This window comes from Anopheles stephensi, chromosome 2 (genome assembly GCF_013141755.1).
Source record: "Anopheles stephensi strain Indian chromosome 2, UCI_ANSTEP_V1.0, whole genome shotgun sequence".
Lineage (NCBI taxonomy): Eukaryota > Metazoa > Arthropoda > Insecta > Diptera > Culicidae > Anopheles > Anopheles stephensi.
Window position 1 is genome coordinate 1378021 of NC_050202.1, and position 25996 is coordinate 1404016.

Below are 25996 nucleotides of genomic sequence, written 5' to 3' on the forward strand. Positions count from 1 at the left end.
TTTGCGATAAACATTCGTCCATCAGGTGCACTCTGGAGGGGTGTGCGGTGTTAAATGTTAATTTACGGCAATTAACTCACTTCGCAGGTCGTCTTTTCGCTACCTTTTTGTTGTTTTACGTTCATTTTATACCGACAAGCTCCTTTATTTCCCAAATGGGGACGAACAAGTTCTGCACTTTTGCTGCATTTGCTGCCTCACACTTGGTGGGATTTTAATTTGGACGTCCGCGCGTTCGACGCGTTCATAGATTGGGGAAATCGATAGCAGCGTAACAATGAAACTTCCCTTAACCGTAACCGAAACTCGAAAGAAAACTAACAGGTTAGGACTTTTTCTTTGTGGCTCTTAGCTGACTGCTGGAAGTGCTTAAGTCGACCAGCACGCGCTGTACCTGCGGAGTGGAATGCAACCAAATTGTACACCTTACCTGGCTGGTATTTTGTGAGGTACGCGCTAACAGTTTGATCTCGCGATTAGAGTTTAATGAATTCTCGCGAAATAATTATGAAACCCTTCAGGGGGGTGCACTTTGACGATGAGTACAGGCGGGTGTGAAATGTTGGCGAAAGGTTCATTAGAAGTATGATGGTGCATATCATTAAGCAGAGAAAAGCGCATACTCCCCAAGTGAGAACGGGATGTTTTGGAGATTTAACTTAAAATTAAATGACGTAAAGTAAGCCTGCTTGTTTTGCTATTTTTTCGCTTCGTAAAATGAAACTCCACACAAGCGAGTTTCCTTTTCTCCACTGCTCCACATAACATAATGAACCGTATATCATTTTTCCCACCGTACAAAATCATCAAGGATTGCACTTTGCGCACTACTTGGGACTCTCACACTCAATTCCTTCGCTATCGGAGGTTCGATTGCCAGGTGATTCCACCAGCGAGCGAAAGGTAATTTTTCCTCCCGAAGCGCAGCCCGTGTTATCTCGAAGCGTAGCCGCGCCGAGATTGAGGAATGAATATTCAAATATTTAAATTGAATTTACGTTTTTTTTTTCGTTTTTCGTTAGTTCGCTCACTCCATGCTTCTCCGTGTCCTGGGAGGACAGGACTGTGTACTCAGGTCACTCGTCCGAGGTAAGGTTGCCAAGATGAAGCTACAAACTACACACAAGATGTGGTATGCCGATGCCGAGCCAGCAATGATGATTATGCTGATGACAATGACGATAAGATTTGCTTAGAATGCTCACCGAATGCTCAGCGGTCGAAGCGAAAAGGATTACCGCGACGATGCTCGGGAGCGAGCGATGCTGCCTTAGATTAGCGAACTATTTTTGCATAATTGTTAATTTATTTTCCAACCATTTTCTTCCCAGTCCTCTGGCGAACCGGCACACGCTGATGGCACCGACCTGCCCGTGGTCACGTGGTCGAAGGCGTGGGAACTTACACAACAGGTTCACACACACTCAGGAGCTGCGATTGCAAGACTAACCTCAAAAACTTCATCAATCTACATCGAATGTGATCAGGGCGATTGGGGATCGAGGGAGAAGGACACTATAAAGGGCGTCAAAGGACCTGCCCGGAGTGCTCCTGACGCTACATTTCGGCTACAGCCATGAAAGGAGAGAAAGATTCAAATCACACCAGAGCTGCAAGTAACGCCTTCGAAATGATCTAGTTTGTGGTGTGATTTAATGGAAAATTGGGAAAATGAGGCTGATGGTTTTGTCCTTCGATGGTTAGAGGTTGGCAAGAATGGAGCCAACATTTTGGATAGCGTGAGAAAGATGTACGATACAATTTACTGTAAATTGGTATTTGGCTCGAAAATGAGAGTTAGGTAGAAAGACAGTAGCAGTGTGATGAGTGAATGGTAGTAATGTTGGTTGAGTAGGATATATGCTTCTACATCAAGTTTAGGAGGGAGAAAACTGTAGAAACTGTGGTTTGACATGATCTTGAAAGTTTTTCTCTTTGGGAAATTGTTCTGATTATATTTTTTTGTCTCTCATAAACAAGTTCTCAAGGGAAGATTGAGCCTTAAACTCAACGTCCATGAACAAGACATCCAACTTCGCGAGTGGAGCAAATTATTACTTATTATAGCACGTTAGTTTGCTCGTTCCCTGCTCGAACCAGATCATCTTCTGATCTAGAACGATAATCACGCGACCTTCTCGTGGTGCTGGTGTGGTTGCTTAATCCACTCACATATAATCCACCTTCGATCCTTCGACCGGATAAAGCCAATCGCAAAAAAAAAAACACGAAACTCAGATGTAATCGAAAATAATCATATGGTGGCGCATTTCCCGCCTTTCCTGCTCGAAGAGAAACCTTTGCCAGAAAACGTTTAATTTTCTCCCCATTTCATGCACCGGGTGGCGATAAAACGCGAGTACGAGTACGATTGAGTGACACGGACATGGTTTACCACCATCTCCATCCCGGGTTGGTCCATACATCGCCCCCCTTCGGAGGTAGAACGGAAAACCATGGGGTCATCAACGTCACAGATCATCGCGCGCTGCATTTTTCCGCCTTGCTGACGGAACGTGATCGGTTTCTCTATCCGCAGTGTCACTTCCTGCAATCGCTCGCGCGTCATCAAATCGTATTAAAAATTGCGTTGTTTTTTTCTGTGTGTGTGAGCTCCATGCATCATCATCATCGTCATCGTGTAGCGACTCATGTTTTCCTTCCACAGAGAGGAACCGTTGAAATCCTGGATTATGATAAAAGTGGAATAAACAAAAATAAAATTAAACGAAACTCGCCACGGGATGTTTTCAAAGGTGGGAGCAATGTGAGGAGTGGTTGGGAAGGATTGGCGAGGAAACTGCAGATGAAAAGCGTCTGCCAGTGCAGTGACGTTGAGTGATAACGTGGTGGCCGCCGTGTGGTAGAAGGCATGCATCGACGGAAAGTGCATCTCATGCAACGCCGAGAGCCTCGCTAAATGCGTTCTTCGCCATTCTGGTGAAGGATGTTTTATTTTAGCGTACACCGAGACGGACACTTCAGCACCTACTTACTCACACACCCCCTTTGGCCGTGGCTGCATGCGTGAATATGTGAGAAATTATGACTTCCGAAGTGAGAGAGTGCGCCAATTTCCAGCAACAGTCCACACTCTGTGCAACCCCCCGCTGAATTCATGTGAATGATGGTGGAAGAGCAGATGGAGTAGGAAGACAAGGCAAACGGACCACTGGCAACGGACCATCTTGACAGGCATCGGAAATTGTGGAATGGATTGCAATATGGAGCTGTCTTATCTGGGCGAAATTGGAATTGCACACAATCCGCGCGCATTCTCGTACGAAAATCCCGAAGCGAGATGTTGATTGGGTGTGAAACTCACCCACAGCAAGGAAAGGTTATATGTCACTGTTCGATTAAACTCGGAACTCTGGACTGTAAGAGAAGCAACTAGTGGAACTCATGATTTTCTGTCCATTTCTTGTTAACTTTTAAATAAACATTCAACCTCAAATATTTCCTCAAGTGAATTTTTCCCAATGCAAATTGTAAAGCGTTAATTTAAAACTGTTAAACGCCGGATTTCAATATGCCGCATTAAATCACACCCTATCGTAATGCGATGCAAACACACACACAACACGCCCCAAAAAGCGCACCTTCAGAATTGCATTTGCATACTACTCGCGATTAACTTCCTCGAATAAGTGCTCCGCCGAAACCGCTGCCGAGAATTGGGCCTCCGAAATCAGCAAAAAAAAGGTAAGATAAAAACAATCTCCTTTCCCTCTCAACGATACCAACGAGTGACATTCAAGCGAATTTAAAGAAGCAAACGCCAAAGTCCCACTGGGAGTGTTTGTGGTGCTCTGCCCGTCTTCTATCGGTAAGTTCGATTGCCGATGGGAGCCTCGGTGTGCTTATTCTGGACTGGCTTATTTCATCCACCGTTGGTGCGATAACAAGATTTGGCATTTGCATACTTGCAGCATATGCATCTCTCTCGCTGCCGTTCCGCCGCTTGGGCGAGTGTGCATTTAAGCAAAACCTTTCCAACATAATCGCGCAGCCCGCGTGTGTGGGGCTGCTGTCTCTGTGTGCCTGCCTGCCAACTCGGTTGCGCGGGCCCCAGCACGGAAAGCGAAATCACGGAGCACAACACAACCGAAAAAGAAATCCATTTAAATTCCAATCCCTCGTTTGATCGTACACTGCTGCCTGCTCACACAGCCCTTTAATGTCAGCTTCATGCACATGTTCATGTTTGCATTTAAATTATATCGCCAATGTGTCTCGCGCGGCGCTCGTCGTTGTTGTGTAGGATTTTTGTTTTGTCGTTTGTTTTTTTGTTGGGCTGGAGCCGATGCCTCTAGGAGATACTGCCGGTGACGCCGGCATACGGCGTCCTCGCTGTTGCTGCAGGCCTTCTTCGTGTATCTAGAGACACAGCCGAGAGTCTTTCGCAGGGCAGAGATAAGAGCGATAAGGGAAAATGGTGTTCCATTTGTGCCATCCCATCCAAACATCTACCAGCTCATCTCCGATTGCCACCCGGTCGAAATTAAAACTGTACAAAATGAAGCCATTTATTGGCATTCGAGTAACACAACGCTGAAGATGCACTAGGAAAAGATGCATCGAAACAAGTTTTCCCAAACTTTCCACTTCAACCCACGCTGGAGCTGGAATCAATTCAGGTGGTAGGAGACTTCTGGATTGACCTTTTGCTGTTATGAAGAAGGAGAGTTCGAAGCAAAAAAACAATTTTCGATTCGAACTTTTCCTGCTGGAAAGGGAAAACTATCGAAACTAGACTTTTTCCAATTTTCCAATCGTCTCGATAGCGTCTCCGTCTCAAGAGAAGCAAAAAACGGCTTCAAGTGCTTCGACTCTTCTGGAGATGCAGAAAGAAGAAGAAAAAAACCACGCCATCTGATCGTTATATTGGGCCCGGGATGGTGATCGTAAAGAAAACCTCCAAGAAAGTGGGCGGCTTCTTTTCATCAGCAGTAAAATGCGCATCGTCCTGCAAATAGTGACCCTTTTTTCGTTAAGTTTTGACCCGCACGGCACCGAGTCCGAGTGCAAAGTAAACTCTTCCGAATTGGAAAATTCTTTTCGAAACTCGCCGGGCACTTGCAGCGGAGAAAAAGCAGAGTAACCAAACAGAAAGGTTCACTTTCACTATTTTACGACTTTCCAATTTTCCAGTGGCAGTAAATTCGAAACACTTTCATTGGAAAAAAAACCCGAGAAAAACCTCTTCCAGCACAACACGAGCAGCATTTAATCCTTCCAAGGATAATCGCCTTTGTTGTGAAAGTTGAAAATTAAAAGGTTAAGCACAGCAAATGGTTTTTCGCACAAATTTGTTATCGTAATTGTACGTCGAATGGTACGAATCAAAGATGTTGTGCCAACTGCGGCACACGCACGCACTTTAATGCCCTTTCCTGGTATTTTAATTATAAATGTCCTTCGGCTCGAGCAAAGCGAGCCGATTGACGTTTGTGTACACAATCGGTCTGGTGGAAACAATCGGTGCGTCAATTATGTATGTCAGGTTGATGTCAATTTTAAAAGCATTTTCATGGAAAATTGTCTGAGTGGTGCTGTAAGGTTAGGAGAGAGAGGCTCTTTGTGCAGAGAGAAGAAAGCAGAAATTTGATGTAGGTGTTGTTTTCCTGGAGGGATGAAGAAACGTTTGCTTTACTTAGAAATGAGAGGTTAAACAGAAGACGAGATTTTGATCTGCAGTGAAAATATTTTTAAATTCCGTCAAATAGCTATGAGAGCAGCTGTTCTTTAAAGTATAAACGTTATAAACGTAAATATAAAGCAATTAAATTAGCTAAATGGTAATTAAATGTCAAATTGTAATTTGTGACTTAAACTTCCTTTGTAAAGTCACGCTGACACCTTTTAACACAGCATGATTACGATCAGAAGGTCGTTGTGACCGAGGCTGAAATAAAACTATTTATCGAAAATATAAAAATTTTGTGAAAAATCATTACATCCATCCTTGTTTTCCCTTTTCCCCTCTCTATGCTGCAGCAGCTTCCCGTTTTCCCTGGAAAGGAAAATTCTGTTATCCCTCTATTACACGAATGACGCACGGACAAGCCGTCGTACATGGTTGTTATTGTGCCGGGATGAAACATTTATCACCCCTCTGCAGGAGACACGAAACCTTAACACACACACCATCATCATTTGTATGCGGTGGTAAGGCTTATGCTGTGCAGAAGATCCGCCCGGACGAACGGGGAAACGAAGGAGAATGTGATAAAAATTCTGTCCCTAGCATTGTCGGGTCTGGAAACGCAGTTTTACCTTACTTTTATTTACACGAGGGATATTTCCCTTCCAACACTGTGGATTCTGCGGCTGAAAGAAGGAGGACGGAAGGGTCAGCGAACGAGGAACGCACATGTGCGTTTTATCATTCGTGCACTATTTACACTAAAATTGCATTCCAGATTCACGCTTGGTCACTTTTTCTCCCTAATTTTGTTTTCGGGAATTTTCTTTAAAGACAGGACCTCCACCAGAAGGAAGCCCGGAACGCAGTTTTCTTTTCCTTTTCACTCGGAGGGAACCAGGTGCCCCAGGACGGCTCGGTATTGAATCAGCTGAGCCCAACGGGGGAATCGTCGATGTCAAACGAGTATTACTTAGAGACGATTTAGAGGGTAAAGATAGAGGGATTGCGAGTTCAAAACGCTAATAATTCCCCCGGCATATCGAGAAGGTTGTCCGATGACACTTCACCCAGAGGAGGTTGTTCTAGGGCTGTATCGAACAGGAAGGGAACACTGGGCTAGTTTGAACCGGATAGAGGTGGCTACATTAGCCACAAAGGCACACTAGGGTTTCGAAGCTAGAATCCAGGATCAGGGGAGGACAGCCTGGAAGCGCGATTATTAATATGGATGTGCTTAGGCGTAATTTATTTTAATAATGAATGACAGTTTTGGCAAAGCGGGCAGGGACACCACACGCGGCAGTCTTTTGTCCTGGTGTGGCGTGGCCATGTTTTCTATTTAGTTTTTTTTACCTTGCCTGCCTTGCTGGTTGCGGATATCAAGAGGGAGAGGCTCGTTTTCCCTTCGGAGTGTGTTCGCTGTTCGATCAATTTTTATTTTTCCGCTTTCCCGGGAGCGATAATGGATGCTAATGGGGTGTGTGGTTGATGCTGTGTCGCATAATGGGAAACAGTTTTTATTAAGGTGCACACATGATTGAGGTTCTTTACGTGTCGTCTTTTTTTTTTTTTGACAGGAATTGTAAAAGGGTTCGAATTTTAATTTATTTCCGCTTAAACGTGAGCATTTAATGTCAGCAGTGGTAGGTGAGAATAGGTAACCCTTCAAAGTGAATTAATAGAGGCTTTCGGAGATATTTAGACACGCTTAATAGTGTTTCTGCATTTAGATCCAATACGTACAATCGAAAAAAATCTACCAAAAACGCCAAGAACTTCTCCTTGAAATGTTGTCGTTGGAACTCCAAAGTCTAAGAACTCTTCGTTCAGGGTATTCTTCACAATTTCCTCATTGACCATCACAAATCCTTTTTAAGGTTATTGACCTCACCGAGAATGTTCCCCTTCTCGGATGCCAAAAAGTCATCGCAACCTATCGCTACTTTCTCTCCGTAGCATCTTAAGATTGTTTCGGTACACTCGTACCGCCCCTAGTACATTGGGCACTCTCAGTAATTCTGCCCTTAACACGCAACACTGCCACTTACCGAGAGTTGAAAATCGTGCACCAGGATTAGACGTTAGACGACACCCGGTTCTACCGCAACAAAATCAGTTCGGTCGAGTCTACCCTCTGCCATTATGCGTAACAGAGAAATGCAATTTGCTCGCCTAAAGCCACGCATATGCATTTATTATATCAGAAAAAGGGGGAACTTCGTTCCGTTACGATTTGCACCACAAAGGAAGCGAGAGGATTTAGCGCAAAGAAGGGAGAAAAGCGAACAAAACAGAAAGAACACAGGAATAGTTCATCGTGAAATATGAGAATAAATCAAATCCGGTACGGAATGTCCTTGGTCCGCTGCCATCTTGTTTGATCGAATTAATATCGCATAAAAGACCGTAATCCACCAACTGTCAAGTGCAATAAGCCTTGGCAGGAGAGCGAGCGAACACTATCGGTCCACTTAGGACAATCGAAAAGCGTCGCGTACCCCCGAAGGGATTCGCCGACAATAGCACGTGCACCATTTCCCTTCGGGGGATGATGCACACACGTGCGCAAGGGTACGTGAGCATCAAGTGCGTGTCTGGATTCGAGATCCCGAATACCACTCCGCATTCCTCCGTGTCAAAAGCAGCCCGCGAACATGACGCCGTCTGGCGCCGTCCTTGATGTTCTCTCCCTTGGAATCATTTTTACCGAACTTCTTCTTCGCACTCGGCACAGGAAATTGTTGGTGGCAAATTATCGATGACCCACGACAATGGTGACCACGGAAGGAATCGTTCGTAAATTATGCGTCCAGCGGTGGGCTGACGACGGTCGTAAGGGTGGACAAATTTTGATTCGTCACACGCCCACCGGAAAATGAAATCGATGGGCACAGCGATTTCCCGTGGGATCCGAATTCTTCGTTTTTTCCCTCCGATATGTGTGAAGCTGTACTACAATCACAGTATCTCATGAGTCCTGCTAAGAAAAAGAGGGCGGAGAGCATTTTTTTTGGTTTTCGCACCTCGATGTGGCCACGCACCAAACAAAAATCTTCATACGTTTAGAATTGATCAGATCAGGATGGCGAACGAAATCGGTTGGTCCTATCTGTGTCCTTGGGGAAATTTAACACTAAACCCACAAAGCCACAGCTTTACCGCACACGCGAGGGCCACCTTGTTTTGCGTCAAGTTCAATACAGTGATAGAGGAAATGGCAGCCCATCTGATCGAGCTCTGTTGGCTTGAAAATTCACTTTCATTCTTTGTTTCCTGGTGCCCAAACAACCACATGTGCCGAAGAAAAGTCGATGCTCGATTTCCCAGGTGTAAAAACAACAACTTGAAAGACTCTCACACCAGTGATGCAGGAAAACCAATTTTACCTTTATCTGTGACTCCTACATGGAGGAAAAATCGTCACCTTCTTCCTACGCAGCTCGGAACATGGCATAAGAAGATTCAATCAAAGCTCATTTCCGACGCAATTTGAGTGTCGCGTGTCGCGATTCCAAATCTGAATCCGAGCCACCACATCCAGCGGGAATGGGGGTGATGAGATTTGCCAGAAATCAAACAGCCTTGTGGGGACTCTTTGATGTTTTCCATCGACATGTGGCCCCACGAGCGCGCTAACCGAACTTTTCGCGACAGCTTGTTGTGTTGCTAATCCACTTACGAAAGGGATTCCGAAAGGAATTTCGGATCTGAAGGAGGCTAATTTTAAACCGCTTTTCAGCATTACCCATGACAACAGGTTTAATGTGGTTTAGCGTAAACGAATATACCTTAACTTTCAAACTCCACCATATGACTAACGATCCAGTCGTAGAACTTATCCACCCGAGTATAGACGGCCGGTATGCCGCTACCACACTTTTGAGGCCCAAAGCTAACAATGCCCACGACGTAGTGTAGGGTTTGGATAGTTTTCATAAGCGGTCCGCCAGAGTCTCCGTTGCACGTATCCTTGCCGGGAGTTCCCAGGGCACAGAATTGCGTTTCCGTAAGCGGGACTTTCACTCGCCTTTGGTACGTTTCGTTGCAGGTCTGCAGATCGAACTGATCGAGCGGGACATACAGTTTGAATCGACTTCCGGAAGCTAAAAGAACATCAGAAAGGCGTTGTAATTATTGTTCCTTGAAAAGGGTAGTTTAAAGGACTACCTGTTTCCGTTCGACCCCATCCAGCAGCCCACATGTTGCCAAAGTAAAGCTTCTCCTTGTTCGGTGTGCCAGGTTCGGGTAGACAGATTGGCTTCACGAATTCATTATACACAGCCGTTCCGTCCAGTTCGATCAACGCAATATCATTGGCCCGATCGGCATGATTGCCATTGTAACCCTCGTGGATGATAAGCTTCTTGTAATCAAAGTCCTGCACCGGAGCTGCACAGGAAAGTTCATCATCCAAATCTTCACAATCGATGTCGGACTCGGTGTCCCATTCTCCAAGACGAACCTTGTGTCTAAAAGATAAAGAATCTGTTAGTTGAATCCCAATTCCAAACAGCTGTATCAAATAGACTCACAGCTCAATTCCAGCAGGAAGTCTGACGAAACAGTGAGCCGCCGAGAGGACAAATCTTCGATTGAGAAGCACTCCACCACAGGCGAACCGTTTCGTTCCTCGTCGTTGGTTGAAGTATTGAAGCAGTGCCATCCATGGATACTGATCGATAGATGTCCGCAGCCCACCAACTATTCGATTTTCCATCTGCACCCCACACTCGTCATCGTTCACCGATCCCGTTCGACAGGTCAAACCCTTCCGACGATCGCAGACATGCTTCAGAAGGTATGAGTCATCCACCTCTGTCCTCGTACTCTTCAATAGTAGCGTGAGATATTTCGGATCATTTCTAAAGTGTACACAGCGGCCGACGCTACCCTCTACGCGACAGATCGTACCGGGTGAGACTTCCGTTTCTAAAATTACACACCAAAGTGTTGGTTAATCGACGAGTTGGTATAAAGTTCCCAAAAGCCAATACCAAACCTAAAGAGAAGATTTGCTGAGCAAGAGTGAGAATAACGATAGTAAACTGTACCGAGTAGAACATTTTGGTAGTGAAGTAGAACAATAACTGAGGTGCGAGTGGCTCAGAATACGATGAGCAAGCCAAGCCGGCACGCAAAATTCTACCAATCTGGGGTAAGTGATAAGAACTCATATGTGTTTCACGTGTGTGAATGTAATTTTTTATGCTGATCGCATAATGGGTTAGAGAAGCTTCTTGATGGTAAAAAAATGTCAATTTTAGTTGGAGGTTATTACATGCCTTTAGAGTTAACCCATAAATGGTTTCAAAAAGCATTATATTTGATTTAAATTTTATAACTAAAATTTTATTTCTGACTTCTCAGTTAATCTTAGGGCACCTATGTTCTATAGTTCACTTCATACTTTGTTTAAATTCAGCAAAGGTCATGCCGCTGGGACTGATAATAGACGAACGGTGATTCAAGATCACTCGATGATCGTGACCTCCTTTTTGCTGCTTCTCTGCCTATGGAGAAGAAAGTTTGTGAGTTCATTTGTTTTTGTATTCTATCGTTAAACAACCAATTAAAATACCTCGATTTCTAGAACCCTTCCTTCAAAAGGATGCGTCATAAAACTCAACGCAACTCCTATCCTGCCGCTTCATGAACTCGTAGGAATTCCTTTCACCCAAACCGTTTCCCAATTTTGGATGCTTACAAAAACAGGCTTGTATTTATTAGCGCAAATCCATCTATTCACAGGCAGCGCTAACCCAAACAACCCGTATGGATGAAATAATGAATGAGTGTCGCTACAAAAACCCACAACTCCAAACCTGTGGACCTAACGAAACGATGAAATTTCGATCCGGAAGCACAAGACAAATGTAGAACATTCCCACAAAAGCGCATGCAGCCCTCCGCACGATGGGAGAAATAAAAACAACATGCCGTGGAGATTAAAGTTACGAACATGAATGGGTCTGGGAATCAATTTTATGCTTCGCTCCATGCAAAACGGCATTGCGAGACGACACAACACATTCGCCTCTAAGCCCCATCCCGGCGAGCGGTTCTGCGGGGGAGCGTTATTCAATTGATCTGGATAATAAATGTAAATCTATTTACGAAGGACATCCGACTGCTTCGTACGCAAATGACGCATCCACGCAGCTACGCAGGGCGCACAAAGAGTAAACGCAAAAATTAGTGCAAAATCCTCAGCGTTGTATCCGTGCGGGCGATACGATGCTCATCGACGATGATGATGGCGCAGCCAATGCACAAAAAAACGACAGCACAAGCAATGGAACGGTAAAGGGCCCGCGATGAATGAGTCGCAGCCGGAGTGCGACAGGTGAATTGCAATTAATTTATTCTAAAATAGACAAACAGCTCCTCTTTTGTGCAGGAACGGTTAAAAGAGGGATATCTTCGCTCCGGCCGAAAGCGAACTGTCCACCCTCGACACAGGAGTCTCCAGGGAGGAGTCTCGGCTGGGAAAGTCACGTCGACAGCTACCTGCGATGGGTACTGCTTCGTGCACGGCTTGATGGGGCAGAATTAATAGGTATTTAAATGGATTCCTTATTACCGACTCCACAAGAAACGCTCGCAAACTATCCGCACTCAGCAGTAGCTCCGCAGGCTCAGCAACATTTTAATACGAAAGTGCGTCGTCGACCGTGCTGCTGCTGTGTGCGCGGATGGGGCAAATTAGTTCGTCTGCTTACTTACTTGCTGCTGTCAGTGACGCCCCGTTCAGGAGTCAGTCCGGTTGCGCAGCTTCAAGCGTGCATTTTGACAGGCGAATGGTACAAAACATTTGCCTCGAAACGAACCTCGGCAAACGTGAATAATTATTGTGCAAGTAAAGAGAAAAAGCGCCGATTCCTGCATCGATGCCGATCGATCTCGCGCAGGCATGCGGTGACTTTATGTGGATTGTTCGGTACATGGACCGGTGAACTTTGGTGAGTTGAAAATCGCCGCCTGGTTTCTCATTAGATATGCAAAGACATTTAAAGAAACATGCCTGTTGGATGGGACTGAGGGAGAAGGTGGACAGGCACTAAAGGTTGTTCAATCGGGAAGAGACCGCGACTTGGGAGGAACCGATTGATTTCTTCTGTTTAGAGGAGTTCCCGCACTTATGTACACCGTTTAATGCCAACATGGGTATGAATTGCAGATTGTTGAAGTTGGTTGAAAGCTACTTGGAATCTTAATTAATTGGGTCAAAGAATTATAATCGCTTTCGGAAAAAACGGCCACAACGCTTGAAGCGCCTTGGAGCTCACCGAGACTTCCAGTGCATTAAAAAATAAATTTTATCTGAATCATGGGTTCAAGTGGAAGGAAAATTTGGTTATAAATTTATCGCCACTTGCTCACAAGAAATCAATTTCCATTTTCCTCTCATCCGTTCGTTCTCCCACAGAATTCCCTGGGAAAAGACTTTGGCCGCTTTCCCTGCGCGTCGATTGCATAAATCGTGCACTGTGCTCCAACAACAGCAACCCCGATTCTGCCAGTATCTTGATGGACAATGTAGTGCTCATCCCAGACACTCTTCGCTTTCTACACGTACACAAGAAAACGCCTCAGGCACCCATAAGGTGTTGCAACCACTTAGCGTATAACGCGAGGGAAATTCCTGCCAAATGGCTTCGGCCGATCGGGGAAAAGTAACTGTCCGACGCGCATCCTTCACGAGCGATCACCCTCTCTCGACCGGCTCGAAACAAAAGCTGTTCAATGACGCATCTTCGCACCATCTGGCGCACTTGAAGGGCCTCGGCAAAACCCGTTGGCCAGAAAGGAATAGAGAAACAAAATCCCGGGCAAAATCAATCACCATTCGAAACGGTTTTTAATTAAACAATTTATCAGATTTATGTAACTCGCCCGTGGTACGTGGTCCCCGCGGCAGGAAGGAAGGAACGAACGGAAGGAGATGACCGACGGTGGTGCATATTAAGTTAGCCAAAGTGGCCAACATTAAGAAACGATCAGTCAAAAAGCCGCTGAGCTTCGGCTGGGCCTGAAACCAGAACTCACGAGAGGAGAAATAAAAAAAACGCCAACATGAAACAAGAGTGAAACCCCGAAAGGCAAGACACTTGAACTATGGCCACGGCGTCTTTTGCGGCGTCTTTTAATGCTAAACTCCATGTCTCGCACACCCGCCCACCGCGTGCCCGACGAGGTGGCCAATAATGTACGCGCGAGTCGTGAGATGGGCGCGAGCGCGCGCAAAAATGTTCCGACGACTCGATTGGGTCCCTCGCATGACGCAACAAGGGAACGAGAGACGCAAACCGAAAAAGTGAAGGAAAAAAATCCTACAGGGAAGTAAATTGATCTGTCTGGAGATTTTTCGAGTGCTGTCTCGAGGATTAATGTTTTGCTCTTATTGTTGGCTGGCCTGATATCGCTAAGTGTTGTGGTCGTCGTTCGCTTTTTTTCCCTTAGGTTGGCTCTCTTTCATATTTTTATGACGCTTTTTAAATATGTTTTCTGATCCGAGCGTCCGCCGTTATGGCGCGTCGTGGCTATCGGTTAGAGAGTGTGACTAATTGAAATGTTATTCAACCCCAAGCAAGAGATTGACATGTCTCATAGCCGGGAGATCGATACGTTTACGTAATGGAGCCTAATCGGATATTGGGACGCTTTGCGGCGACAACGTGTTCATTAGATTAGGCTTTATGCGACACTTAATTTATTAAAGTAATGATTTTATGGAACGATGTTCAAAAAAGAGCATATTCTTGCAAGTGTCTTGCTCCATCTTTTCAATCACGCCACGAGTCCCATCAAAACCGAGACATTGGAGAAAATACTTTCCAAATGACGCGTCCACAACAAATCAACCTCAATCAAATTGGCTCAATTGTTAATCCGTTTGTCGCCATTGTAACTCTTCTATTCTTCCCCCGTTTAATCGTTACGTTACGTTTAAAAAGCTGATGTTCCTCTCGAACGCTCCAAGAAATAGATGCTGCAGGAACAAGCACCAAAGGAGAACGAGCCTCAGAAATAGCCTCAAAATTGGTGTTTCATTCTTCCGATTCTTTCTCGATTCGATTCCGCTAGGAATTTACACGCGCCCAAGCATGTGCGTATGTGTGTGTGTGTGTGTGGGTCGGTACCTATTTTGTTTTTGTTCTCTAAGCATAAAGTACAACTGACTGGCTGCCCCATTCAAGTGTCCGAAGAAAATTGTTCTTTTCAGGATAGATTTGTTCGCATCATCGAGCCCTTCATCAGCAGCGGACCAGTAGTGTGTGTGTGTGTCTTTCGACGAGGAACGTTTAGCATTGGCCCATTCAAACCACGCAGCATCGCCACGATACGATAAGTTCTCTTTTCTTCGGGGCCCCAACCAAACCCAAACGTAATGGTGGTGATGGCTTTTATTTTCCTTACCCTGCGATCTCCTGTTGTATGATCATCATCTTCTTCGAGCAGTCCCGTGTACATAAATAGAAGAATCTTTACGTCTCCTTTACTTCATAGACCTCTCATACAGCCACAAAAATTACGATCATTCTTCACTGCTGTTCCGGAAATCGTGGAGAAATGGAGGATGGGAAGTCCAAGGGAGGTGCGAAATAACTCTATTAACGGAGGTTCCAACAAAACCCAGGGTGTAAAAGTGCTGCGAGTCCAATTTCGATTTGATTTGGCTGTGTTCCTCTTGTCTTCTTCTCCTCTCGAAGACGGAGCAGTTGTGCCCCAGCAAAAGCGAGTAACAACTGGCCGATGCATTATGCACGGTTTAAAGCGATATGAAAATTTCTTTCGCTGCTTTTCTGTACAATTATTCCACACCGAATTGGTTGGTTTGGTTTTTTGGGGGCTAGGGCTAGCGAACTGGAGAGATAAACCATAATAGAACAGATTTGAATGGCGAATGTCAGAGTGTGCGTGTGTGTTTGTGGTTCGTTTCAAGATGAGCCTTTAATTTAGGTCATTTTGCAGAAGCCGATAAAAGCAGCGCAAAATGAATTATTCCTTCGGTTCCGGTCGAGCTTAAATTGGAATCCGGATGGGGGCAAACTAATATGCCGACACAGTTGGGAGAGAAAGATCTGACCCACTAGAGCGTGATGGGATCGATTCGCTGGAAGCCCCACATAACTTAGTTCCGAAAGTTAGAGAACCTGGAAATTATTGCAAGGAATATTCCACGCAAATGTGCTAGAAAATGGGAAAATCCTTAAAAACATTTCAGAAAGCCCCATCAGGAATAGTTTTTGAATATTTTACCAGACAAAGCTAAATCAAGCGACTTTGTCCCTCGAGTTCTGCAAATGTAAAACTAATCGATCCACCGAGGCCTAATAGTTTCGAACAGTGACATTTCCGCCGGCAATTGTTCTTCCCACGATGGCGGTTCCGATTGATCCTGTTCCTTCTGCGGAGGGAGACATTCGAAGGCAAACCATAACGAAATGACCAACGTTCTCCAAAAATCGGACGAAACGCACTCATGCAACTGTGACAAATCATCGTCAACGGTCGCCGTCGGTCGCACAGGACTTGGCCAGGCCCGGAAGTGGCTTTGCGTGAGGGAAATGGCTGGGAAACATTCGCACTTCACTACACCCCAAAATGAGTCTCAATCGCCCGCGTCAATCAGCTTGCTCGGCCGGTCGGATGACAATTGCACCCGATGATCGCCATCGGAGACTCGCTCCTGGTCCTGTTCTAACTGTCAAAGCTGCACAGAACTCCGTTATTTTGGACGCTTTTTCCCATCCCTGTTCGGTAGCGGATGGCGGAAATGAAAACGTGACTTTCCGATAGAGAGTCGTCCTGCCGATCGGACGTCGTTCACAAACGTCGCTACAGTTTCGCAACGCTTCCACCGGGAGGGTGGTTATTATCGTACCCTCGTACACGCTCAAAAAAAAAAAAAAAATGGAGCAAATCGCAAATAAAATGCTGCATCAGGCCTGGCAAATGCGAAAAAAAAATTGACGGCGCCATCCTTTATTGCACTCTCTCAGAAGGTATTGGAAATTAAACAAACTCATGCCGACAATGACATTGTCATTCCACCAGCGAACCACCCGTTCTGCTCCCTTTTTCTCTGCTGGTGGTGTTGGGCCTTTTTTACCGTACTCGACACCACCATGAAAAGTCATTGCAAACATAATTGACAGGCAGTGAAAATGTGACAAATTGATGGTTGACGGACTTATGCAAGCAGCAGCAGGAGCGGGAGGAGGAGAGAATAGAAAATCGTGCAAGTGGGCATCAATTGATCACAATTCGGTGAGCTAGTGGGTGGATTGAGCCTTCGAGCAGTTCCAAGTAATTATGGGCTAAATGCGCCAGATTGATTTGGGCAATTTTCATAGTGACTTGGAGCTTGGGTTTCTATTTCCAACAGTTTATTCTACGTGAGATCGTGCCCGTTTGGCGATAATCGTAGACAATAGGCGTATGCAATGCAGGGCAATATCTAAATTTGAAAAATAAAAATATATAGAAGATTTCGAAATTGAACCAAATCTACAATGAAAGGAAGGGTTTAATTATGTTTTAAAAATAGTTGTTTAAGTTAAGAACATATATAACCGATTAGTTCTGGAGGCATAATTTTTGACAGTAATAATTCCAGTGAAATATTTCAATCCAATAAGCCCAACCTGTGTTAAATTTAGAATCGGAAGAGCATATTTTGTTAAAATAGAAACACGAAAGCAAATTCCTGCTAGGAAAACATTCAACAAAAAGGTGTGAGATAAACAATTTTCCAGCTAAATAATTTTGCATCCCTTTGGTCAGCGATAAGCTTATTCCACATTCCGTAATGAAGTGTAAAAATAATAATTAAAATCCTCGTAATGTACAAAACGACGGCTTATGCTTAAAAAAATTGACACAACCAGAGTAAATCACCCTCCATCTATACACTGAGTGCCAGTGTGCAGATGTGTATGTGAGTACGGTTCATTTGGTTGGAAAATGGAAATTAGTGCTAATGAAACACACGGGGCCATTGATGCGTTTTGCTTTCCCTCATTGATTCGGATGAGAGATGTAAGCCATATCCGGTTCATCAGTGATTGATTACAATTCATTTGAATTTGGAAAACATTTTTAAGATAAATTTTATTATTTTTTCCCGCAGTTGTACTACAAAAACACTCACTTTGAGTATTATACATTGATTCGTTACTGAAACATTTTTTTTCTTGAAGGCAATCCTTTGAAAAACCCGATCACCTTAAACTCGCCTTAAACTCGCACTCCAAGTTTTAAGGAATGTTAAAAGCCCTTTTGTTCTCGTCACACTTAAAATGGCAATCCAAACCCGCTCACGAACAAACCCGAGTAGGTATTTCGATACGGAACAGAACACACAGGCAGCTGGCCCAGCTAGCAGACGGCCAACGAAACGCTTTTTGCCGAACCGTAATTCCTTTACCGTGTGCCCGCGCCTCAATGATTAGGCAAATTGATTTTGATTCTTCAACGCTTCAACGTTTCCGTCCGCCAATCGGTGGAAGAATTCATTCAATAAGCAAAAGGGTGCATTTTTTTCTCAATGGCGATACCACCAGTTATTATTGTTGTCCCCCCCGAGAAAACCACCGAGCGATGTGTGCAAATCGCGATCACTTAACCATCATCATCAACGATCGGGGTGGGATGTGATGGGTGTCGCGGTTATTTTTTTGAACCATTCTTCGACTGTAAGTTTTAATATGCGATCGACACCTTGCTCACGATCGGCGAGCTGGATAGTTTGTAGTTATTTTTTGTCCCATTGCCTTATGGTACCCGTCGAGTGTGAAATCGATACTCACGATCTGCGGTTTTGAGGTGTTCAAATCATTTGTACCGAGGGTTCCTAATGTTGCCTGAGCATGACGCAAAACAGTCAAACGGTGAGTGAAAGACACCAGTGCTGTCAGAGGAAGAAAAGGGAACTCCTTTTCCTTCCTTTTGCATACTGCAAAGACACTTTTTTCCCACCAATTTTGAATGCCGTGAAGAGCGAACCGTTGTGACTCACACTGTTTTGATCCAGCAGTAACGAGATGGGACGATCACCAGAAGACAGTTGCTTTCGACCACAACAAACCGTGTTCGACAGGCTGTATGTGCTTTTGGTCTGTGTGAAAAAGAAACAACTCCAGATGTTAAGCAGCAGCAGCAGCAGTCCAAAGAAGCAACCCATAACAACACCCATTACGCTAATCAAACCCGGCATTCGGTGTGGATGCGGAGGACAAGTATAATTTTATGCCAAACTCGCGGGCTCAACATGTTTTTCCTCAAACACACATATGTACACATGTTGCTTCCCTCTCAACTCACCTTCCTCCACCCTCCGCCAGCCGGCCTCTTTAGAGAACACATAAAAGGAATGAGCGGGGGCACGATTTGCATTGAGATTAAAATGGAATAGACAATGAATCGGAAAATAGAAACAAAACAGTTTTGCAGCAAGAGGTCGCGCGCGCTCTAGAAGAGGTCGGACCAACAACTTCTGGTGCTCCGAGCGGCAGAGATAGATGCTGGCTTTCGTCTTCCGAGAGTCAATTTATTCTGAAATCAATTAAGCCGTTTCAGAACGAACAGAAGCCGCTTGGATGCCGCTTTTTTTCACTCTTCGCGTGTTTAATCTGCAGACCAGAGTGCACAGAACGCGAGTTTCGGGAAGAAATACATACGATTTGGCGTAAATTTCCATCCCCGAGAGCGCTCGGTGGACTGATTTAGAGGAGGGAATTTGCTTTCCCCGTTGCGCTGTTTTGCGCTTTACGAGTAGCATATGGACGGTGACGGTGGCACGACGGAGCACATGGAAATTGAGTTATTTTTACACAATTAATGTAAGGAATTTTAAAAGCCTTTTTACCATCCATTCGAGGTCGTCTAGTTTGGAGGAAAGAATAGTTGGTGCAGCCAAACGGGACACGGCACGAATTAAGCAGCTCGGATGTTCTTCGTGGTGCGACAGGCCAGAGCGATCTTTCAGAAGGGTTCGGTTAAGATTTATGCTAATGGGTGAAGTTTTCGATTGAAATTTTCGCAAGAAAATTAAGCGATTGTCGTGGATTTGATTGGTTGTCTAATTAAGTATAAATTTTATCATCCCTGGACCTGGAGTTCCCGAGACCTTACGATAGTTTTTTGCGGATTTAGATGTCCTAAAATTCTAGTAAATTCCTGCATCATCTAGCAACATCAGTTATTCATCACCGATTCGATCTTTGTTATCGAAAACAACTCCCAGCAATGCATTCCGGGAAAGCGAAACCCATAAATATGCTGCTTTATCGGCACAATTCATGCAAATTGCCATCACTCAGAATAAATTGTATTAATTTGCCCAGCAGCACACCACACAATGCGAAAACAATCCTCCTACGTACGATATGCGATGGTTGGCTGCACAAACGCCACTTTCTCTCCAACCAGCCAGCGTGCATGAGGCAACAGACAAAGCTAATTTGTTTTGCAAATAATTGAACGAGGTTCGTGGTGGCGGCGGGCTCATAAACGTACAGAACAGAACGGAGAACATTAGAAACTGATTTTATTTAGCTTGCCCGTGACAAGACGAACCATAATTTACTGCCGGCTCTCTCATTAGCGACGCTCTCTCGGGGCGGGGGAAAATGGGCCACAAATCATCGGTTCGGTGTGATCCACACGGTGAAGATCAATCCGTCCGTAGGAATGGGCGAATTTTCCACTCGAACTGGTTAATGACGGGGAGGGAAAATGTATTAGCCTGTGCAGTTTCTGTTCTTGTGGCCATCTTGAAACGATCTACGCCAGAATGTGCACTTTTCCTACGGAGCATCTCGTAAAGCTGGATTTTATGACTTTTCCTTCCGATGGACGAACACGATAAAACTTCTGTTTGTTGCGGGCAAGAAATGTACCAAGAGTAAAACATATTGACACAATGTTTAGCACATCGAGCCGCTTTTGCCCTTAGAGTCCTTCGAATCGGGATTGACAAGCGTGACTAGAGTGTCGTCGTGAACGAGTGGTCAAGGATGAGCAGCAACAAGAAAAACAGTTCAGCCACGTTTAGCTAAAATTAGCTACGGTGAATTATTTTGATAACGCTGTGCTGCGTTCCCCCCCAAATAGCCAATCAAACGAGCACACTGCAATCGTCAATGTCGGGCGCGCTTGAAGCGCCCTCGAGGCAAAAGTTGAAGAATTTGAAAGGTCTCTATTACCATCGACGGCCACGATGGGCTGAGACGGTTGACATTGGGGATTTGAAATAACAATTATTCAACCCATTGACGCCATCATCATCGGTGCTTGAAGCGACTCGGCTTTCAACCTCCTTTTCGATGGGTTTCAACAATCGCAACAATTTCAACGCTTTAAACCCGAGCGAAACAATATCGGCGAGGGAAAGAAACGAACAAAAAAATCATTGCAAAGCATCGATCGCAAGATGCATAACATTGTTGACCCAGTTACGCCCGACGCCGTGTCTTCGCCGAAATTTTGCTCGCGCAATCTATTAATGTCGCGACGAAAAATTCCACACCGCCCGGAGCCATCACTGTACGCAACCCGTGTACCAGCAGAGTAGTATGTTTCACTTTTCTGGACTCTGGTGCGCTCCTGTAACCGTACACCGGTCGAAGGTATTGAGGCGTGAAAATGTTTTCCTTTCGCCGGACACCCGGGATGCCGTTTTTCGGAACAACCAACCGCCTCTCTGCTCTCTGCAAGTGATATTAATTTGATTGAGTGTGAATAATGTGTTCCCCCGGCCCGTGAGCTCGCTCCTTCAACGAGTACGTGTGGTGCTGAAGTTATTCAAAGAAACCCGGAAAACCCGATCCTTTCCGACCATTCGTGGAAGATTGCCCACATGTGGAAAGGGTCGACGTGCAAAACACGGCATAAACAAGATGGGGCGAAGAAAAAAAAAGCACCCGAGCTTGGAGGATCAAATTTCACTGAATATTGCGGATTCTCGACGAATCTGGTCGGTCAACATGGCACACAACGAGAGCATGCATTTTTCACGGACCGTTGACTTCACTCCAACCAGGATCTTCTGGTTGCCTATCAGCCAGCTTCATGCGCTTCCTTCCCGAGCCAGGCGAGAAAGGGTACATTGATTTTTATGTTCTGTCCTAATCGCTCAACCAAACGCTGCTACACTTTGTGGAAGCATCCGTTTTTGCAACATTGGCACATTTTTTTTTCTGCTCCCAGATTTGCTTTCGCAATCGGAAAGATTGGTAAATGGAATGGAAAACAAGGGCAGCAGAATCCTTTTTGGAAGTATGATGAACGGAGACAAGCTGAATAGACTGTCTGTTGCTTCAAGATTCTGAGTCCCTTCTATCAGAAGTTATGCAGAGATAGCAAATTAACTTTCAGAATCATGTTTGATGATACGATTACAACACTCTCGATTATGAAAACATTCTAAATTTGCATCGAGAAAACCGTATGCTTACGTCCGAAGAAAAGTTCTTGAAACCCGTCACTAGAGGGCGCTACTAAAAAAGTTTGCTGATGTTTAGGACTTTCTAGTCATAATATTTTGATGCGACATAAAAATGATAGAGTTATAAACTAATCAAGAAACGACTTAATTTATTCACTTCAGCATGCTTCAAGGAACTGCAATCGTTCAATCTCGTGTAATATATTATACAAGAGCACTCAAATACACTCTCTGTGTACTCTGTTGACATTTGACAAGATTGACTAAGTGATCGATTTTGCCTTTTTTGCAGTTACAACCAGCTTCGTCCGGACTCGTGTCTTCTCCTGGTGAACACACAGTGGCTAGCCCAACATCACCACCACAGTGCGCAGTTTGTTAGTTCAATGGAAGTTCTTTGAAAGGGAACGCCTGGACAAGAATATTGGACGATTACACTTTTTGCTCCAAAATTTACAATCTACTCTCGGTAAAGAAACAATGTTTGACCATTTTCGCGTTGTGTGATTTAGGCGACGTTGTGTGTGAGTTTAGGAACGAGTTTAGGGGCTGTGGTTAATTTTTTAGAAAGGAACCTCCAGTGATTCGATGCTTGTGGCGCATGGTTGAGGCCAATTTTTTGTTGGTGGCTTGTGTCTCGTCAGTTCCCCGCGTAAGGTTATTCGAGACCGTTGTTTGAATAGGAAGAACCAAGCGGCCCAAGCCAAAAAAAAAGCCCAGGATTGATCCGGACCACGACACACAGGTGCATGGCGCGCGCTATGATGTTGCACCGAATGCACACGACGAGACATGTTTGCAATTCCATCCCCACACCCGAGGACCTCACCCGTGTCCTCTGAAGCCTGTAATTAAATTACTGTTCTGTTTATTTGCTTTTACTCTCGCTCCTCTATCCATCTAACGTGCTGCAGACAGACAGTATGTGTTTTGTGACCACCCTCCTGCCCACACACACATACACACGCTTGTAATCAAATTTTCGCATCCGACAGAAATCGCATCACGTCACTCACGGAACACACACTGGGCTGCACTGCTGTTTATGGTCCTCCCGGTTGAAAAATGTGCATTTAATCCTTTTCAAACGGCCCTCAGCTAAATCGTTTTCCCAGCCACGCAGGTTAACTGTTCGCGAAGTTATTAGAGGATTTTGCGAAAGCCGTTTATTTATTCGGTAAACCGCCAACAGGGAAGAGAAAAAAAAAACAATCTCCCTGCGATGCACTTGCAGAATAGCTTTGTGTTTGGGCTTGGGTAAGCCTACGGTGCGTCGTTTATGTTTAATTTAGTTTTACCAATCGATGGAAGTGAAAGCTTGTTTTTTTTTTCAATTACGAGAGGATTTATCGGAGATTAAGCTGTCATTCGAAGGTTTTAAGTGCTTTTGTTATTTGTACGATTGAATTACTGTGATACCTTAAATATTTCGATACGCCAAAAGAGAACCGTTTCCAAGGCAACGGTTTCAACGGCCAAAGAACTCGCATTGCAATGCTTCACTCAGCGCCGGATGTCGCTCATGCCGTTGATTGTGCGTTGAATGTTTCACATCAGCATGACAAGCTTTAGAATACACGCTGCTCTGTGGTCTTTGCATCGTGACACGATTCACGCACGCTCGCCTACATTGACGGACAGTTCATTTCAGGTGCAGCCGGAGCTCGGTAAATCGTCCTCGGTATCGTCCCAAGAAGGAGAGATAGGAGTACGGCACAACACCAGGAACCTCAACCTGGGTGCTTTCGTTCCGATTGCATGTCAAAATGTGAAACCAGAAAATGCATCCTTCACCCCCTCTATCCCGAGCGTCCCGTGGAAGAGGGAAATAATGATAGAAATTAAAATTTCATTCGATTCCGAATAATTTAAATCACGCTTCCGTTTCCCGACCAGCGGCAACAGCAGCAACGGCAGTATTCTCGCAGCAAGGTGCACCCCGGCGTGAAGTCGTCGAATAGATGGAAGTCCCACGATGAGTTAGGCTGCCATGTTTCCGTCATTCCGAACGCAGCAGGGGCAGACCAACGCGATATGTGATAATTGTATGCAAAATTGTGCCTAACATGCAGCCCATTCGCATCTACGAGGATTACGCGAGCAGATAAAACGCGAAGCGCGCGCTCGCTGATCTAGCGATAATTCCCGTCCACTCGCGGAATATGAATTTAAGCGTTTAATATGTTAAATACTATGTTAGGATTTATTTCACCGTAAAACGGGTTAATCTTTTTTTCTTTCTATCGCCACATTTGCAATGATGGTATGCTTGTTTGTTTCACTTCAAAGGTGCTTTAGAAATGGGCGCTGTAATAACTACGGTTTTGATCATTATCAGCACAATGTACTCACTTTCATCCTGCCATTACTGCCGCAAACACAACGCAACAACAAACACAAATCAAATGCAGGGCTGGTGCGCTGTTAACTTTGAACATCGAACATCGGGAAATTATGGAAAATGCTAGTTTTTTTTTCATTTCACATGAATAGAATCGACATACCGGCCATTCGCCGGATGCTTTTGCTGATTAATGTATTGACTGGAAAAGTGTAGGTTTTTTCTCTTTTAATACCTTTAAAAATTAAAAAAAGGGAAAATTGTTTAGGACATAGAAATGAGCTGCCACAAGAGGGTGGAAGTTGCAATACAGTGCTTAGCATAATTACGTGCGTGGTATAGATGTTGGAATAAAAGTTAATGTAGAGAATATTGTAATAAATATTATTAGTTATTTGTGCGAATAGTAAGTTAAGAACAAAAAACCACAGTTGAAAGAGGTACAAAGATTGTCTAAATTTTTACGAATTTCATAGTTTTATATGGTTGTTCTCAGGGAAAAAAAAATCTGTTTGTACTATTATTTCAACGACTGCATAACATCAGATGGCTTTCAGATACCTCAAACAAATCCCTTTTTTCGACTTCGACTTATATAAAAATGTTTGATATACTCCTGCCATCAGCCGCTCTAAGATAAGTAACACTAATCAATCTGTTTACGAGAAAGATTTCTAGAAAGCATACAAATCTACAAACGTAGCTGTACGTTGTGCCTATGCATGTAACATTTTGCTCCCGTGTACATGTGGCCAATAGCTGCATAGAAATACCTTTCAACGTTACCCATCGATCGGCTTTCGATCAAAGAGATTTCCAGACTTCTCATTCTCCCGAAGTTTATAGTTTTTCCACGTTGGAAGCATATTTTTGCATGTCCTCTCGATTGCCTGGCTGGCCACCGTCGGCAGGGGGTTGATTCCGGCACGGTAATTTGAATGATGATAGATTTCCTCGAGAGCCAATATGCATCTTCCAATTAGCGATTGCAGCAGCAAAGTACACTCTGCACTGCTGTGGTGATGCACTCGCTCTCCACCCGAACCTGAACCTACCTGTCATCAAAGCGCCGAAAGCCTTCGTCAGCTCGGTGCATTACTTTATCCGATCTCGATGGGGAAGCACGAGCGCACGTAAATGAGCCGTAAATACTGTATCCCATCTCTTCCTGGATGAAATTTGTTTTCATTTCAATCAGGCCGATGCATTTCGAAAGGTGAGCTCGCCGTTGCAAAATGTGATGTTGGCCGGTTGGTTTTACTACCATCTTTTACAACTATTTATCCATCCTGAAGCTGCGCGAAGCTTTACAGGAATGCGCGTGAAAATAAGCTATTTCATATATAGCTAGGCTTCGGGTTCTCTGCCGTTTAGCTAGCTAGCCTCTCATTTTTATAAGCTTCATTTTATGATGCAACCGTGAAGGTAACATCAGCTGCGAAAAAGGTGCAATAAAACGTTGCACGGGTAACAGTAACACGAGTGAAATAAAAATACAACTTCCCTGTAGCAGGCACGACACAAGCTACCATCAGTCTCCCTTCGTCAGGTTCTG

General features: G+C 44.6%; 2 protein-coding genes across 3 annotated transcripts; one reads left to right on the plus strand and one right to left on the minus strand.

The window, feature by feature from the left end:
• Positions 1–614: 614 nt before the first annotated feature.
• LOC118506180 lies at positions 615–24140 on the plus strand. The gene is made up of 3 exons (XM_036042963.1): positions 615–903; positions 1023–1089; positions 23997–24140. Exons 1-3 carry the CDS (start codon positions 770–772, stop codon positions 24138–24140), a joined length of 345 nt encoding a protein of 114 aa, XP_035898856.1. The 5' UTR covers positions 615–769.
• LOC118505354 (CLIP domain-containing serine protease 14D-like) lies at positions 9383–10797 on the minus strand. Of its 2 annotated transcripts, none has more exons than XM_036041027.1 (4): positions 10645–10797; positions 10183–10579; positions 9818–10119; positions 9383–9753 (listed from the first exon to the last, which is right to left on the minus strand). In XM_036041027.1, the coding sequence occupies exons 2-4, from the start codon at positions 10365–10367 to the stop codon at positions 9440–9442; spliced, it is 801 nt and encodes a 266-aa protein (XP_035896920.1). In that variant the 5' UTR covers positions 10368–10579; positions 10645–10797; the 3' UTR covers positions 9383–9439. The 2 variants fall into 2 exon arrangements, with proteins under 2 accessions (XP_035896920.1, XP_035896919.1); XM_036041026.1 differs by having other exon boundaries at positions 10650–10773.
• Positions 24141–25996: the final 1856 nt, after the last annotated feature.